General features: G+C 34.0%; 1 protein-coding gene and 1 long non-coding RNA gene across 4 annotated transcripts in view; both read left to right on the forward strand.

Annotated features, from left to right (window-relative positions):
- side-II (sidestep II) overlaps nucleotides 1-19712 on the forward strand; it is a 142605-nt gene that overhangs the window by 55579 nt on the left and 67314 nt on the right. For all 3 annotated transcript variants that reach the window (XR_010333309.1, XM_015982027.2, XM_064355350.1), the window contains exon 3: nucleotides 15782-15917. Coding sequence is in view for 2 of the 3 variants with exons in the window: in XM_015982027.2 (XP_015837513.1) it covers nucleotides 15782-15917 (136 nt within the window). In the remaining variant the exon portion in view is untranslated. The remainder of the gene's footprint in view (nucleotides 1-15781; nucleotides 15918-19712) is intronic.
- Nucleotides 2189-4663, forward strand: LOC107398315 (uncharacterized). The gene is made up of 2 exons (XR_001575201.2): nucleotides 2189-4147; nucleotides 4205-4663. It is a non-coding gene; the product is annotated as an uncharacterized LOC107398315 (long non-coding RNA).

Here is a 19712-nt window from a genome sequence, read left to right on the forward strand (position 1 = left end):
AATTTCAATTGAATGCGATTTGAATTATAAAACGAACGCGAAACAATAAATATGGGTAATATATGGACAGTCATCAATGACCGATTCATTCGTGCGTAAATAATTTCATTGTTCTAAAATTTATTTGTCACATTTAGCGAATTTTATGTCTTCTCGGAAAAAACGCTCAATTAGCATATTTAATTAATTTTAATTAGGGATTTAGAGTCGAGGCAGGAAACATAAAAATGTGTTTTTTTCATCATTTTATGTGTGTTTTTTTCTGGAACATAATGTAAAAACTATTAACGTTTTAGCAAGTTTTAAAATAAACATGAAAACCCAAATAATAACAATTTTACCGTTTGTTTCGCGTATTTGTTCGGCACAAATGAGAGATTGTCAATTAATTTTTTACCCCGGCGGAACTCTTCTACAATTGAATAAAAACCGAGAAAAGGAAACACAATTACACTCATTTACGTTGCCTTGAAATCTGTTGAATATTTCAGAGATCAATGAATCTAGTGCATCTCCGCTGAAAATCCAGAACATCCACTGTGCGTTTTCAGGTCACCAATTAAAAATGATCATTTGTGCAACATCTCATCCGGTGCAGCAGCCAAACAAAATCGATTCATCGAAGATAAAACCTCTCCAAAGCGTTTATTAGAGTCGACACGCGCAAAAATTTATTTCCATCGAAAACCGCACTTAGCCGGTCGATAATTGCATCAAAGACATTATTAGACGTGACGACCGAAATTGCATTACTGTTTGAAAAATTGCCCCCGTGTGCGTGTGACAACGAATGGTTTCAATCAAAGGCGACGATTTAATTTTAAAACGTAATAACTTTTTCGCGGATGATGAAGCTGATAATGCCATTAAGCGCGAAAATCACTCGGAAGGTTGTAACGTGATGTGCGAGAGGTGTACGGCAATATGAAACGGGCTATGTCTTTGTCAAAAGATGGCACAAGTGTGAGCTCGTATAAGGGCGAGTTTTAGGTAAACGGGGAGAGATTGTGATTGAGTTTGCTCCGTAATGTTGCAGACTTGGCTTCATTTGCACAAAAGTCGACGTTTAGACGGAATGGAAGACGTTAACGTTTGCACTGCTTCAAAGATCACAAGGATTTTGGGACGGCAACAACCAGGAAAAATGAAAACATATCGTTAAGGAACATTTGAAAATTTGACCCAACTTTTGATCAAATATTTTTGAACTATTTTAGAAACACTACTCTCCACTGTCATAGTGGTGTAGTACTGATTAATATAAAATAAAAACCTAAAAACAAAACATATTCAAAAATATTGTTTTTCTACTTTGGTTTTACAAATTGTTGAAAGTAGTTCCACAAAGATAACTTTTCTGCAGCTCCTTTTAGTAAATTTGTAAGAGTTGTATCGGCAGTGCTGGTCTGGGTGTCATCTGTCATCACTCATCACTGTAATTTAGCGTCAAGTCGTTTATTGATAAATCCGGAATAATTAACAAAATTAAAAGGAAATAGTTTGAATACATTTTGATTAGTTAAACTGAACAAAACTAACAACAAAAATAGAAAGTAGAAATAATAGTATATTACACTCGTTTTTTAAAACTTAATTGTGACACTCATTCTATTGGAGCACTCCTTCGTCGTGCTCCAAAACCATTCGTGCCACAATAGAAGAACGTCTTATAGAACGCGTATAATAATAATACTATTTTAAAAAATGATCTAGTTTTTATAGCAATATTTTTTCCAAAAGAAGAAGTTTAAGCAGACTACTTGATGATTTCTTCTTTTTTACTCACCTTGTATGTGACGTAATTTTACTATTCGAAGAAGTTTTCTTTTTGTAGTTTTATATTAAGATAAATGAAAACTTAACTAAAATTAGTAAATCAGAATTCTGAAAAATGTAGCAATTGGGGTTGATTAAAACTGTCGATTAAACGACTGAAATACAAATCGAAAGAGAAATTGAGTTACACACACATTTCTTGGTACTAAAACAACACTTTAACTTCAAAGATGCTCACTAGTTCCCACTTTATTCTCTAGAGGATGAAGTAGATACACATTTTAAGAAATCTTACATTATTTGAGCTAAATCATAAGTAAGTTCTAAATCTATGAGTGTGTAAATTTTCAAATAAAAAAATAGTTGGTTTTTGAAGTTTGTGTAAAAAACTAATAATCGTTAGACATTATAAAGTCGTTATTAGTCATTAGATTACTTTACTTCACTCATAGCGCAAGAATGCAGTTGTTTCCTTAGTGCCAAAGAAAACTGCTTGAAAACCCGGTCCCAAGTCCTTTGCGTCCAAATTCTAAAGAATCCCAACTGTTGCTCCAGTGTATGTTTGGAAATGAGGAGAACGTTAAAAAAATAAAAGACAAGGTTTCCCAATTTCGCTCCGCTTTTATGTCAATTCAATTCTAGGTTGTTTCTCTTGCCTAAGCTGAACCTTGTAGTTTATAACAAGCACGTAAAAGACATAACGTTTCCGTTTGCAGAACATCGGCTTGTTTCTAACGCAAATTAAACCGATTTTTGCCAAAAACAAAGTTGACGAAGTTTGTCAACAGGTTGATCCATTTAGCTATGCGGTTCTTGCCACAACTTTGTTCCTAATCTAATAAATTTGGACTAGTTTTTCGTGTCGTAAGCGAAACGGTGCATACACACTCCGGATTATCAAACAAGTTTTCGAGTTATGCCTGCGGGGATTTGTGAACTTGACTTTGGGATTTGAGACAAGCGGGGATCTTTAAGAAAAAGCGTTATGAAATTTATTGAAAGTGCATAGTCATGCATTGTGCAGATCACGTCGGGGACGAGAAGACGAATAAATATCGAACTTGTACACAAGAATTTATCTCGAGTAAAGCGCAATAAATTCCCTCGGAGATGTTTACAGTTTGATACAATTTTACAAAGTATCTTCGGCGAATGCGACGGCTTCCGGTCAATTTGTTAGGGCAACTTGGTGGAGTTTACGCTCCTTTTGATTAATGTAATTTCGGCACAACTTTTCGATGACACGTAAACAATCGTTTCGTTCAATTAAAACGGGAGAGCACAACACATCAACGCTCATAAATCCCCAGTTACGTAACAGCGGAGAGTCACGACAATTCCATAAATTGTTTAAAATTTTTAAAAATATGGAAGAGACAGGAAAAACGCAATTATTCGATTCCAGGAGGTTACGTCAAATTGCGTTTTGTGGAACAGGGATCCTCCTCCTGTGCAACTATTATTACACAAAAACAGTAATTTGAAACAATATCTTAATTTTATGTAAGCACTGACCTTGACAACATGCAAACTACTCATAATCTGAATTCCTGTTAAAAGATTAATAAAATCCATATAAATCATTGGTTTCCAGTAATTTCACGAAATTGGAATTAAAATTTTCGCAGTTATCTGATGTGTGGTTGAAACAATGTTTGATTATCGTATTATTACATGTTTTGCGGTTGGAGTCGTAAATGTAGAGAAGAGTTTAGTGGTGTAAATGTAAATTTACACAAGGATAAGATTACTCGGCGCTCCATAAAATCCGGTTGTAATAAAGTGACATAATTAAAATATAATTGAAAATCGTTACATTCTCGATAAATGCGCCGTTATGGCCACTACACATGCAATATTTTAATTTGTTGTAAAATACGGTTTTAAATGTAATTTAAGTCATAAATCCGGATTAAGTTGTGAATAATTCTCGTGTAATGTAATTAAATTTCGTGAAATGGTTGTATTTACTTGTACTCTAATTTGAAAAAGTCCGTTCTAAATAATGAAAAGTATTGTTTGTCAGTTTATTCTGTCCCTTTTATTCAAATGAAAGCTTGTGAATTTAAAATTGTATTTTTTACAAAAATCTTTTCAGGATTATTTTTATGAATGAATATCATTCTTTGCATACAAAAGAAACACTGGAACAAAACAAATTACCCACAGGCCATTCATACTTTATTCAGTTATTGAAATTCTGAATAGGTTTTGTGAGCGGAAAATCTAAGACGATTTTTCTTTTTTTTTGAGCGAAATCACTTAATTTTTTGCAGTGGTGACAGCGAAGGAAATCCGTGTCTGTGTAAAATGTGGCAGTCAACATGTGTTTGTTGTTAAAAATCAGACAAGCAATTCTCGTGGGTTGCAAGTAAGTTATTCCGAATTCATGCAATTCTGCACACAAACACGACCGACCATGTTACAGCTGCAATGAATTTTACAACGTCCCGAGCTCATGTGAAATTTAAAAAGAAGCAATCTATAATTTGTGCTGCAGCAGTTTTCATTTCCAATCCGGCTGAATCAGTGACAAAATACGCAATCTATTTTTCCGATGATAAATAGCGAATATCTAGTACAACGTAATGAACGAATATGGCATCAACTTTATAAATGGAACGGAATCCAGAAGCAGTCCCTGTGGAAGTCCTCGCATAGCCACCACTATGAACTCATATATCATGCAGAGTGTTCGTTGTTTTAATTAAGAGCACCATGAATTCGAATATGGATCTCTGTATAAATATTCATAAATTATGAACGATCGAGCCGGCCCTAATTGCATTTTTCCCTTAAGCTTGTCAATAATAAAATTACCATTAATCATTGTCTCAAGTCTTTGCTGTTAAACGAATTTGTTTTCGATTAAAATTCAATTGCTTTTTGAGGTTTATTAATCAGCGGTACCTGCCGTTAATTAACTTGTTATTCAAACGCATGCATGCCGGGAATTAAAACCGCAAAAAGATTAACACACTGCACACTGTTTGATTCTCGTTACAGGTTAATTTTTAATTAAAAAGTCAACAAGATTCGAGGCAAATGCAGGGAGAAACAACCAAACACTACCTATATTCGACGGTAAATTCATTTTCTGATATTACAGTGCAGCACTTGCGAGCTTTTTTGCCCCAGCAAATACAGCGCATAGTAATATTAGACTCTTGTAAACTCTTCAAAAGCTTTTGTAGTTGCCGAGTTTTTTGCCTCATATATAAAATCTATAAACTGTTTTAAAATAAAAACTTCTACATTTCGAAATTAAAGGGTTTTACATTATTAGTGTGAAATAGTTTAAAACTTCCAGATGGAATTATTAAAATTCCTCGTGTATATTGTAATATATTGTTTTTTGTGTGTGGAAAAGCAAAACAGTTTTTGCTAAACCAAAACTAGAAAACATAGAAATCTCCACTGTTTACACTTTGTTTGATGTTTTCACCAGCTAATATTAATTTTGTATACATGTTTAATCCATTTTGCTATTTTGTTCGTTTTAAAAATAGGATCTTCCTTTTTTCATTTCGGACGTTATCCGCATCTAGCTTCAATATTGCCATTTTCCAATAAAACGTAAGAAAAAAGCTTAATATTCGAAAATTAAAATTTCTCACGTGTATTAATTAGCCGTATATGCAAGAGAGTGAAGAGCGAGCTCCGGAGCCGGATTAATTCCGGTAAATTTTAATATCTCTGTTCACGTAGCAGCGATGTTTCCATTAATTACAAGTGCGGTGTAAATGTGGCACGCAGCAATTTCTAGATTGGATGTTTCGTTCTCTTCGCTGGTGGGATGTGTGCAAGGGGAAGGGAACTGGAGGCAAAATAAATTTCGGTCTAAAGGCTGTGTAATTATTGGAAATGGAGCATTTCATTCATTTAGAAAATTTTAAGTGTTGACCCACAAGAAACGCATTTGGCTATTTTCTAGATTAGGTGGGATTAATCACCTCGCGAAACGTTGAGTTGAATGAGAAATAGCGTCGGCATCTCAGATAAATAACAGAAACTGCGGACGTTCGTCCAAGATGCTCTCCCGTTCCTAAAATATCAAGTTTTTATTTTGTTTTGAAAGTTTTATATCCAGCCTTAAGACAAGCTACTTTCTACTTTATTTTATGTATTACACTTTGCGGAGCACTCCGGTAAAATTAGGCACATATAAATCAAATTTTAAGTTTACTCACTCTTAACAAAATGAAACTTCAATGTTCTTCATTATTTAATAAGTTAAAAGGCGGAGTTTTTTGACAAGCGCGTTTTTTCTTAAACATTTTCGTGCTTGATTTAAGCACGCGCTAACTTTTATTTTAAACTTTATTAATAAAAAAATTTCAATTTCTTGCTTGTTCACGTCTGACACGTCGCAGATAAAACAGTTCGTGGTTTTGGTCGTTAGAAATTACAGCTTAAAGTGGAGATACCAAAATATGCTTTTAAAAGGGGGTTAAGTTTTAAACGCAGCGGTGGTTTCGATGCAAATCGCATAGGAAGTTCTGGAAGAACCAAAGTGGAGATGATAGCCTAACCTCGTTAACTTGCCGCCTCTAGCTTTGAGCGAGTTCTTTTTATTTCCTGAAATCAAAAAAAGAAATCCCGGAATGTCATTTTACTTTCAAAGATAAGCTAAACAGCGATGATGGTCTGCATCCAGTGCGTGTGTTGCACTGGAGCGTACTTTTGGAAGGAATTTCGCAGTAGACCGCCAACAAAACACCCAAGCTATACGAGCACAAGTAGAAAGAAAATTAATTTTATCTCCGTTGCGCTAATACTATTTTCGCGACACTTTCGAAAATATTTTCGTATAAATTAAATCATGTTCAGAAAATACAGAACATAACTTGCGACTTTCATTAGCTGACAGCCGTATTACGGCGGCTTTCGAGTCTACCACAGGTGATGCTTTATTCGGAATAAAAATGCAAATATCGTGTCGATAGGAAATTTCTAACCAAGTCATATATTTTCCCAATAGCAGAAATACTGCAAAGGAGGATACAATACGTCGTGCCGACATATTTCAATGCTTTATTACACGAAATATATTATTCGTAAGATGAAAATGTTGTTTAAGTTAGATAGGTTTATACCTCAATGCCGGGTCATAAAAATTTTATGGTAGGAATATGTGATCTGCATCGAATCTGTCATAAATTTATAAATTCATCCTCGCAGAGGTGAAAAAGGAGATTTTGGTCCATTAAGAGTCGAGCGGACTTGTCAGCGCAATGCTAGAAACTCTCATTAAAACACTGCCAATTGCCATTTACCCGCCTCTGGCTGTTTTAAGTCTGTGGGAGAGTTTCAAACTGCGGAATTATGTAACAGAGGTTTGTGTACAACACTCATCGTCATGAGAGAAGTGCAAATGGCATAGTGTTTACCCATGACTGAAAATCTATAATAAAAGACCGAATTTTTAAATTCGGGTATTTTCCGCACCGGAATCCCCTAAACGGGTCATTCTGGCATAATTAACCCTGTCGAGTTTAACAAATACGCATTGTATCATGTCGATGGGAAAGAAAGCGGGCGAATGCCGGTGGTAGGTTGGGGGAGAAGTTGATGAAAGGGGACAAAGAGGAGGGCTGGAAGTCGCGTCATAAAAGGGCGCCAACACAAAACATCTTTGTGGCTTACGGCAGCCGCCTACGAGAAAATATATGAAAGTTTGAGGCCTCTCCTGCTTCTTGTTTGATAAGGGGCGCTGCTGCTCGTTCATGTGTGCACTTGTACTTTTATTAGCTCCGGAGTCATGAAAACATTTTCAATTAAACGACGGAAGCTCTCGAACGACCTTCAAATTTTCATCTTGCTTCCCTAGAAATGGAAAATTTTAACCAGGTTGTTAACGCCATACTTCATTCAATATCCCACCTGAAAAACTTTCGCGAATCAATATTTCTATTTTTGGTATTTTTACCCAAACACAAGGCAAGATTTTTCTTAAAAGCAGTTCTAAAAGAAGCTTAAAGTTTTTAATTGCTGTGGCATTAATTTTCAAGTTTTGACTTCTCTCACGTGACGTTAATTTGTTCTCACCTACTTTTAGCCTGAAAATATTCATATTTTTAACAAAATATTATATTTATGGAATCATTTTTTCCAAATATTTTTCATAACTGTTCTATCAAAAATATAAGCCTGGTAATAGAATTTTTTACTGTATCTCAAAAACTTATAATAAAACAAAAAACAGCGTTTTTTGTTAAACACTTTATACAGGGCCACAAATACGTGTGTTAATTTTAACAGGTAACAGAGCTCAACAAATAGACATTTCTTTCTTTTTAATTTTTCAATAAGTTCTGCAAATTTACTTAAAATTTGAAAAAGATAACATCTTGAAACATAAAATGAACCCGCCTACAAAATAAAAGTGCCGAACTGTTTTCGTTGTGATAGAAATGCACAATTTAAATAATTTACTATAACAATATAAACTGTTGGTAAGAGTGTAAAAATAATACTAATTATTATTAAAAATGGACCGGCTCGTTTGCACAAAAGACAGGTCAAAAACAGTGAAAATAATAAATAAGAAATTTGCAAAATGTTATATAGAAAAGTTCTTATAATTGATGAGTTTTGTTACGGGATAAAAATAACATACATATTTCTGGAACCCTCTGTATTTTTTGTGTGCATGTGAATTTTTTACAGTTTCTTAGAATAAATATTACATAACTCATTGGAAATACCCCTATTAATTACACTAGTTTACATATTTTTTCTTTTACCAAGAGATAATTTATACTGATTTTGTTTTCTGTTTACTCGCTGATAGCTAACATATATGTCATATTTGTCTATCACGTCTAGTTTTTTTTAATATATTCACTAAATGTTTTGAAAATTCGTTTTTTGTGCTTAGTTTGGCATTCGTTGTTTCTGTGATAAACTAATTGTTAAACATTTTATTTGCCTTAAAATATCGTCAAGTGAATGTAGATTAAGCCCTAACAACTTTTGTTTTGTTTGTGGTAAAATTATCCTAGTAAAACCTGAAAAACCTAAACGATCAAATGGTATAAACGTTTTCATCCAAATTTAAAGTCCTATGAAAAGAGGTGCAAGAATTTTGGGATAAAAATTGGTTAACTATTACTGCTGGTTACAATAAGAGTAACTGACACTAATCAGGGCAATCAAACACTAATCTGTGTTTTTTTAATTTTTCAAAAGTGTTTGTGGGAAGCTTAGGCGATGAGCATGGTGAACTTTCCATCAAGATAAAGTCTTATGAAGAGAAGTATTAAGGTTTTTGACTACATTGATTTTGAGAACACTGATAGCTCAACAGAATAAGCAGTCGGTAACATTTTTGATGTTGAAAAAATGCTCAAATACTGATACTTCATAATGAATATTTGAAAAACTTGCCGTTCTAATTTTTTTCTGACTTCGGTATTTGACTTTATTCTACCGATACATATTGGTTTCATCTCTTGGCAAATAACGTTGTAAACTAGGATTACTAATAAAATTAATAGTACATTACAAGCGAGATGGTAAATTTAGTATTGCTCGAGTAATCAGAGAGATGTACATACATACGATCAAGAAGTGCCCCAGCTTCAGGATCGTCACATGAAAGAATGCCGTTACCACCGAAGTTTCTATAGTACTTTACTTTTGTAACACTCGTCATACTACGTGAACGGCCTCGTGTAGACAGAAATTTTTTTAACCGACTTGACTTTGCCTACAGAGAGAAACAGATTTATATTATTTACAAGAAAATTAAAAAGATCGCAAAGGGCAAGTTAAATAACGTCGTTGTGATAATTTTACCAATTAGTTCTAACTGTTAAAAATGATGCAAATTAGTCTTTATTTACATAACAAGAAGATAATAAAAGCCTCTGACTTTTCTCATTATTTTTCTTAAATGATGTAATCAGCAGCTCTGTTGCTTTTCATTATTTCAAAAAGGTGGGCATTAAGGACAGAGCTAATTACGATGCGATCGAAAATCAAAGCAAGAGTCGTCGATAAGAGCCGTTTTAATTTGATTCGAAATACTATAAGTTGTAATTAAATTATGTGAAGGAGCAGCATTGACAAGTATTAAATTTTATTATAATATAAACATCCTTAAAGGGTGCGCTTTAATAGAAACAGATTCCGATTCAGGTCTGACACAATTGATTCATGAACATTTACCGAATCCCAATGTATATTCAGCAAACTGTCAAACTGTATCACAAATGTAATTTGTTTTGCAACTCTGAAATTGACTTTGTGAAGCGAAATATTGCTAAACTATATTCTTTTGAGAGAACCAATCTAAATTTGTTTCTTCCCCACATATAAAACAAAGCCCTGAACTTTCCGACCAATTCAGAAACATGATACGGGCAAATATTCAATATAGTCGATATTCAGTCATTGCACACCTCACAGGTAGTCCATGTGGGAGTACGTACTATCGGGGAAAAAGTCGACATTGGAAACGTAAACATTTTAATAATAACCGTTGGGGGTAAAAGGAAGCGGAGACGCAGCAATGGGTATGGAAAAGTTCGACAGGGACTTCATAAAAGGAAGTATATTTGAGGCAGTCCATGATCCCCGTTCATTGCCTGGGGACCTTAAACATTTCACCCTTGTATCTCGTTTCTTTCTTTACTTCCAATCGTAGTCAGTATATTTACGTATTGGGGAAAGTGTCTCCCTATATGTTTTTTGCAAACTTTGGAATAGTATCCGCCGAGATCTATCTCATTTCGGATAAAGGAATCGAAAGTCAATAGCTCCAACCCTCCGCCAAATGGGAAAAGCGACCCGAAAAATGGCTTAATTGGAACAGCGATTTAAGCGTTTTTCGGCTCCATCTAAATAAAAAATAAATCGATTCCGGAGCGCTCCATTTTAACAGAAAAACTTTTGATTTATATTATTTTCCAGTGTACCAAAAGTTAGTTTTACTGTAACTTCCAATATCATTTGAGGAGCCGTGCTTAAATCTTAGTCCCGGAAATATTCACGTTTAACCCCGACCCACTCCGGTCGAATTTCAATAGGGACGGTTCGAATATAAAACAGGCAAAATATCCATCGACCGAGTGGTGTAGTAAAAATACGCAATTCTGCGGCCGGCCCATACGACTCTCGGCCAGTTTATGATATCTGAAATTTTCCCCAAAGACCCCCTCTGCACTTCATGACGCTACTTTATGGAACGTCACACCCGGCTTTTTATGGTTTTTCTATTTTGTTTGCCTGTTTTCCGATGGAAACTTAACAGCGAGCTTTTTTAACGGGCGGAAGCTCTCATGTGTATAAAGGCAAGATTTGGAAATAGAGAAAATTTATTGCCGCCACATTTTTTACATACGAAAAAAACGAAAGGGTTGCAGATCCGCTGACCCGCAACAATTTCAATTAACATTCCGACGCAAGATTCTAATCCAATCACAGATATTTTTCTAAATGAAACCTTTGTCGGATCTGATTTGTCGGGAAAGAAAAGCACCTGATGTGGAAGAAGGAAAATGTTAAATATTTGATGACTAAAATAGATTGGTTGTGTATCGTACTTGCGTTGTATGAACTCCCAATTTACATTTCATCCAATTTATTTACTCTGGCGCAACGGAATAAAATCAAATGGAACGAAATATGTGATGTTTGTAATTAGATTTCCCCAGGAAGATCGCATTATCTAATAAACATGCAAAAAGTTATTTTTTATCCTGTTTAAAGGGAGTATTTTTTCCGTCACCGTTTACGAGATAAATTATCTCCAGAGACAGCACACGAAGTAATTCATCCATTTCGCTATTTAACCGTAAAGCACAAGATAACCAGACGCATAAATCTCAAACCATTAACATTACCGAAACTCCTCTATAGTCTAATTAAAAGCGTCTTCATTAAAATTAAAATGCAGCGTACGAATTCCATCTGATAAAGCTCTTAAATTTTTGCAAAAACAACTATCTCCATCTTCTTCGGAATTATGCAAAGTGCAGATGTGACGTTCTTTGAGTGCAGGTCTTTGCTCGCTCGTTAAGCAGATTCGCTAGTCGTAATTCTGCATTAGTTTTGGGGTAATGGTGGCAAAGTGGTGTGAAATATATTGCAGCAGTATCATAACTACAGCATGTCGCACTATTTTACAGTCTACGTGCAAAGAGATCCGAAATGTGCGCCAAGCTTTATTCACTGAGAATTAGAAAATTTAATTGCACTTGCACTCATCCAAGGCCTAAGGGATTTTCCATGCGTGCTCTCCATTTAAAAGCCATTCTCTCACAAAGAACGACTCATTTCTACTCGTGTCGAAATACTCAACCTTTTTTAACATTCTCTACCAAAGAGAATGGCGACAGCTAACGAGCATTCTTTACATGATTATGCGATTTTCTACTGCAGAGAACGAGAGCCACAAAAAATATGGGAATATCACCGCTGCCAAACGAGAGCCAGAGCTGAATACCTGAATTGCTTTGCTGGTGCGATGTACGGAAAGAGTGGCCTAGAGCTGCATCTACCGAGTGTTTTGAAACACAGAGAAACTCGTTACTCGGCCAATTTCAGTTACAAAATATCGTTGAGAATACTTCACTGCTAAATTTGGTACTCGAAACTTTTTTACATTAAGCTGAAACTAGTGGAAAATAGCCTGTTTTGCTTAAAAATTTGTCATAGTGCGATAAAAACAATAAAGTCAAAATCACAAAGCACGGCGACAGACCACGGACATTTTTGTAGGAACGTAGCAAAACCTATATTAAAATTTTCATCTGCCATTAGTGGACCTCTCTCCACTACAGATAATTAAAGATTCCACACAGGTGTCCCCTGTTGAGAGGTTTTAATATTTTAATTTATTTTCCTTGTTGCATATTTTGAACTGAATTAATCTTAATAAATGCGAATTATAAAAACTAATACATAATTCAGTATATTTTAAATTTTTTATTTTTTTTTATTTTAAAATTAGTAACAGTGTCGTAAGTACTATGTTGTAAAGGAAGTTTTTTAAACAGACATGTTAAATAGTTCTTACATTGGCACCATAATAGCCAATTCAGTCGTAGTAATTTTAGTAAAAAAAGTCAGATACAGTGTTTGATTTATTTTGAAAAATTTATATTAGGTGTTGGCAAAAACCTACATAAAAATTTAAATACAAAAACACAAGTTCACAGACAAATTCCCTATTGATAACAATTTTTGATATAAATCTAGATACAAAAAATGTTTAATTTATACTGTGATTTTCAGTTTTTAACAAGAAAATAACGAAAATGCAAATAATTATGTGAGACAGAAAGCAATTAAATGAAGGTCATCGCAATTTACAAAGCAATAACAAAAATGCCATTTTTTTAAACTAAGTCTGAAGAAAAACTTGCTTCAACTTCAAATAAATTACAGAAAATTGATAGCCAATCTTCACAATATCTAATTATTATTGAATCCTTCCAAGAATAACTCTTTTTAGTAGAAGCGTCCGTTTTCGTTAAAATTTTTGTACCTACGAAAAGCTTATTTTTGCCCATAATATTATTATCTCTGTGTCTATTAATGAGCATTCGGTTCTGATTTTATAGACACAAAGTGGTGAATATATATGTCTTCAGGTGTTCGATAACAACTCGTTCAACAAACAGAACTCTACCTAGAATCCATAAAAATTAAAATTTTTATGAATCTCCAACATAAGAACATAACTTATCTATTTAAATGTATTATTTTATAATTTTTTACGTTAACGCTTAAGAATTCCGCCATTACAATACTTTTTACTCCCGGGGGTTCGCAAACCACCGGTTGAGAAACACTGCTTTAGACCATACTCATTAGTGTAGAATAGTGATTAAGTGACTATAAACTAAATCTGTTGATATCCAGTTGAAGTTGGATATTTTTTTGGAATTTGATGAAATTACAGTCTATTTAAAAAAGTTTTTTTATTTAAAACCCTCCCCTTGATAAGGGCATAATGTGGCTAAATTCGAACAATCGATGCAAGTTTATATTACTTTTAACCCTTATTTATATTAGTTTCGAAAAGTTTCAATAGTTGGTTTGATACTGCATTGAGTAAACAGTAGTTTGTAAACTTTTTATCGAATTTTGAACTCCATCATCTGATTAAAACTTGGGTAATTTTTGCGTTATTTTGCATTGTTTTGCGGCTGTAGATGTAGCAGAATGGAATCAATAGCGCTTCGCCAGTCGTAGGTAACGGAATTAGAATATTACGAGTTGAAATCAGGCAGTGCAAGTTATGGATTTTCATTTCCTCTCAGTTGATCCGGTTTTTACTTTCCATGCTCTTCTCATGGGAAATTAACTGAATGCTAAAGTTGGTGCGCTAATAACGCCTCGAAACCCTTGATTTGTGCGATTACCGAAATCTTAAATAATTATTATTAATTCAGAGGCGAATGCTCAACTCCTAATTCCACGTTATACCTGAACTTTGATAACGTAAATTGTAATAGTTGGAGACTTATTGAACTGATTTATCGAGCAATGAACGCACTATTCATAACTGTGCCTTATACGACTGGTATAAAATGTCCAAATGGCATGCTTTAGTTTCTATTAATAACCAGAGAGACGAGTACTTGTGCCCTAGCTATTTATAGACGTTATCAATCAAACGGGGTTTGTGTACGACGCGATATTTAGCTCCCAGCTATACACCGCCTGATGAAATACCGTAGTTAGATTTTATGAATATGGGTCTGATATTGCAAAGAGAAACTACAAACTAACTTGAAACGCCAGATAATTATACTTTATGTCACGTAGTAAACCCAAACTTGTTCAAAATCAATTAAGATTTTTTCCCAAATAATCTTTTTTCTCAGTTTTAATTTAAATCTTTGAATAGGCAATAAAATTAGCTCGAGAGGCCTCCAACGCTGCTCATCACATCTGTCACCTAGAGATAAACTCGATTTTAATTATCCAAACGGTAAGAAAATAACAAAACTCTTAAGCCAACGCCAAAGCGATTTGTTTCAAAGGCTCAAAGAGTTGTAGTGCTAACTACAACAGCACGTAATTAACGATGTCAGACGGTAAGACGAGACCGTCTTGTTTTTCGCTCCAGAAAGCTCAAAAATAATCGGAATAATATTCGGAGCATCTGGAGCGCCTACTCGGAAAATTGAATTTTTCCATTGACCTCCTGTATATATACCTACTAACTTATGATGTGTAATATCACTGTCTCGCTGTCGAATTCTTAGCTCTTCATACCAGCGGATATTACTGCGAGTATCGCTTTTGTGTAACTGTGGAATGATTGGATGCATGATATGCTTCAACAGGACTTTTGTCCTCGGCCTAGTTCGCAAATGTGCCATGGTATGGGCCCAGCTGATAATTGCATTTGTTTGTTGGAAAAATCGAATTAAAACTTTTGCGTTTCTGACAGCGGGATCACGCACAATCCGACATGTTACAAACATTTCTGATACAAATTGGAATAAAACACAGCAAGCCGAGACAGTTATTAATGACTAAAACTTTTTTTAAATCAACTTGGTGGAAACGGAAAACTACGCAAATATGGCAAAAATCAGAAAACGACAATTTGAATGCATAATTGGCACTAATTAATTAGCCGGCCCAAATGGATGTGTACAGCTCGTTTCAGATGTGCGTGTAGATTATACGTAAACTCGTTTAGTAACGATCGGTTTAATACATTCGAACTGATGAATTTATATCTGTTAAGGTTTACCGGGGTTTAGTGATTTTGTGATGTTAGTGTGCACGAGAATTCAGCATAATAGCCGCTCATTAATTACTCCTATTCACTCGGCCTGCAAACAACTATTAATTCAAAAAATTTGCTAAAATTTATTGTAATTAATTATCACTCCACACACAATAACACAATTATTGGGCCCAAGGGCACACTAATCGATTATTTGGACGTTTGATTTGTGGCATAGACAACCCGCACCTCTGAATAATTGACTTCATCTGTGCCCCTTTCTGTACTTATCGTAAATTCTTGTTCCAGTGGTCGTGACTCAAGACATTGAAGCTGTCGAAGGAAAAAGTGTTAGTTTACCGTGTGATGTGACGCCGCCGAATAACCATGATAAAGTATACATGGTCTTCTGGTTCCAGCAGGGGTCGGGGTACCCCATATACAGGTGAGAAAACGTTTCATGATAAAGCTTAATTTAGTCGTGGATAAATTACTGCTATATATGTTACTATTATTACAATATGTTTCTGATAGGATATATTTCGGTTGTTGATAGATATTGGCCGGTGGTTCAAAGTAGATAACGATCGAAACAATTATAATAGCGGTTGATGGAGAGATTTTATTCATTTTGTAGTGGAACATTTGACAAAGTGATGCCACATTATTACGGTCATTGATGTCATGTAAAATTTGAGTTTCTGTTTGGTGGCAACTACATTCAAATTATTATACCTGGTATTGATTTTGTGGCCGATTATTGATAATACATATACTTTGATGATATCAACCACTCAAAGTCAATTGTGTTGGCAAAGAAGCGCAACTGTTCCGAAATTTATTTCAGGCCTATTCCAAGGATAATTTATGAAGGGGTTTGTGCAAATGAGCAGCGAGCATTTTGTCTATTTACGCTTGCAATTCCGGTCCGTTTATGAGAAAGTAGATTTGAGCAAATATTTGCTTACATACAAAGTCGAGTCTATTAACAAGAACACCCCCATAAAAGCACAGGTGAAATAAATCAGTTCGTAACAAAGTGGCAACATTATTCAATTCTCATTACTCGTCGTCAGTCTCGGTTATTATTATAACAGTAACCGTACCGTTTTATGCATCTAGCCGCGTTTGTTATTATCTTTTATTAAGACAAATGTGTTTCATAAAAAAGTTACGGCCAATTAAAATTCAGGCCGACACATATTGCTTCGATAACAATATACCATTAAACTAAAGTCTGCACGAACAACCCTCTAAATTAAACTATCAAGCCTTGTTAACCATTTTTTCCCGGGTTTTATTGCGTACTTCGGTAAGAGTACTTCCAGCACACGCCCGGAATTTTTTATTATCTTTACATTCAATTTTCGGCTAATTACTTAATGTACTGTGGGGCTTTTATGACACCGCATTTTGGTTATCAATACATTACCAGAAAGGTTTGCGACTTTCGTGACCGGCGATATTTTTATTACTGAATAGCGCCACAAAACGACCAGATTTTTTTTCGTGTTCGGTGGAGAGAAATTTGTTGTAAATTCTCTAGAGCCCAGACTTTCCAATAGTCTGTACAGGCTATTCGGTTATCGGCGATTTTGATATATTAGTTTGCCCTTTAAAGGTCAATATATGCACTGTTTAGCAATTTTTCTCGAGGCTTGATCCGTTTGCTCGGTGCAGTTATGACTTTTTTGCTTTGGAAGCTTTTAAATATAAATCTAAAAACATGAGCCGTAAGTTTGCTACTGGCTAAAAATTGTTTTATCCATCGTATCTCAGATTAAGTAACATGGCATTAATTAAAATATGTATTTGGTCTGTGGTCGGACATAAACTGATAGCACTGAGTAATTTAAACAGATACACACGATATCTATGTAATCTATAAAATTGCTTGTCCTGACTGACTGACCTATCAACGTACAGCCTAAACGGCCGAGTATAGAAACCTGAAATTTTCACTGGGGGTGGTAGTCTTTATAACATAGGCATATACTAAGAAAGGATTTTTGGAAAATCACCCCTTAAGGGAGTTAAATGGAGTGTTAAAATTTGAATAAAAATCCGTCATTTTTAAAGTTATATTTTTGAAAATTAGTATTTGGGCTTTTGGTTAAAAAAAGAAGAAAGACGTGTTTCAGGATTTTTGTACAGTTAATCAGTAAAGGAGGTTAAAAGGGGAGTTTACAATTTGATTAAAAATTTGTCTTTTTTAAAGTTATACTCTTGAAAATTAGAATTTGGGCTTACGGTTACAAAAGAAAAAAGACGTGTTTCAAAATTTTTGAAAAATCAACCTCTAAGAGGGTTAAATGGCGTAATAAAATATGTATAAAAATTCGTAACTTTTGAATTTCCATTAATTAAAGTTCGTATTTGGGCCCAAGGCGGTTGAAGAGGGGTTGGAATTTATAAAAAAATCCCTAATTTTTAATTTCTTACCATGCAATTGGTACTTGAGTTTCGGTTAAATTGAAAAATTTATGTTCAAGAACATTTGAATTTCTACACCTAAGAGGCTAAATATAAAAATCCGTCAGTTTTGAACTTATATTTATGAAAATTGGTATTTCGACAGTCGGTAAAAAATAAGGAAACCCGTTTTTCACATTTTTTTTTAAATTCCACCCACAAAAGGGTTAAATATCAAAATTCGTCATTTTTTAACTGATATCTATAAAAAAATTTATTTGGGCATTCGGTGAAAAATAAAGAAACAAGTATTTTATTATTTTCAGAAATTCAATCCCCAAAAAGGGTTAAACATAAAGAATCGTTATTATTTTGAAGCAATATTTATAAGAAATGCTATTCAATCTTTCCATTAAAAATGAAATGAGACGAATTTCTGGATTTTGGAAGTTTCACCCCCAAGAGGGTTAAATATAAAAATCTGTCATTTTTTGAAGTTATAACCAAGAAAACTAGTATTTGAGCGTTCGTCTAAAAATAAAAACGCGTGTTTCAGGTTTGTTGAAAATTCCACTCCAAGAGGGTTAAGCACAAAAATCCTTGATTGTTGAAATTATACATATAAATTTTATTGTTTTATTTTTTATTGTTAAAGTTATACATATCAATCTTACACAGTCGATTAAAAAAGAAGAGACGTATATTTCAGCATTTTTAGAAATCTCACCTCCAATAGAGTTAAACGCAAAAGTCCTTCATTTTTGAAATCATATCCAAGAAAATTGGCATATAGACTTACGGTTAAAAAGAAAGAAAATGTGTTTTAGAATTTTTGAAAATTACATCCACAAAAGGGTTAAACAGGGAATGAGTTTGCAATTATGAAAAAAAGCAAAATTTTCTCCGGTTCGCATTGGGTCACGGTTTTAAAGTTCACAAAAAATTATGTGTTTCTACTTTTTATTATATTATGTTTTGCAATGCTTTTCTGTGTGTCAAAATGGTTGTGTGAACATACGTGCAAAGCCGTGGGCAACTGCTAGTGAAACACTACATGTCTTATGCCTTCTTTTCAAATGAAGAAATTGTGAAAACCAAATTATTTTATGTCAAAGGATAATAGTTTAAAAATTCTTAGTTTAAATAATGACTTATGTTTATTCCAGTATGTAAAAGTATGACGTAAAAAAGATATTGATATGGAAATCAATCACGTGACATAATCTACTGTCCCTTGGGAATAAATATTCTATTATTTAGTACTTGCGTGCTGAATTCATTGTGTTTATTTGCTATTACCGTAATAACATCAATATTGAATTAGGTTTTAAGTAAATATAAAAAATCTGTAGATATATATTATCAATCATAAAAATAACTTTGTATAAATAATTCAAAGAAATGTCTCAATTCAAAGCTAAACGCTAAAGTTTTTTTAAAAACGTTTTAGACTGAAATTTGATCTGAAAGTTTGCTTTAGTTTTTTCTTTTAACTGCCGAGTTATTCTACCTTAAATTAAAATTTAAATAAGACCAAAAAACAAGAGTTGTTTGCCAGCTGGAATGTTTTATTTCAATATTTTTTTCAATGCGAATACAACTTTGTGTAATAGTATCGCCTATAGACACGTTTGTAGAAGGATTTTAACACTTTTAAAAACACTTAAATTGGTTTTCTCCTGAGCTGTGAGAACGCAGTAATTTTTCGTAGACAGAGGTGCTATGTTCTCTCTGACGTGGTGGTGTTAGGGTTGCGATATCCACTATCCATCAGTTCGTCGTTTTGCATTATCAAGCCGATCTCGCGTCTTCAATTTCCGCTTTTATT

The sequence above is a fragment of the Tribolium castaneum genome, chromosome 3 (genome assembly GCF_031307605.1).
Source record: "Tribolium castaneum strain GA2 chromosome 3, icTriCast1.1, whole genome shotgun sequence".
Lineage (NCBI taxonomy): Eukaryota > Metazoa > Arthropoda > Insecta > Coleoptera > Tenebrionidae > Tribolium > Tribolium castaneum.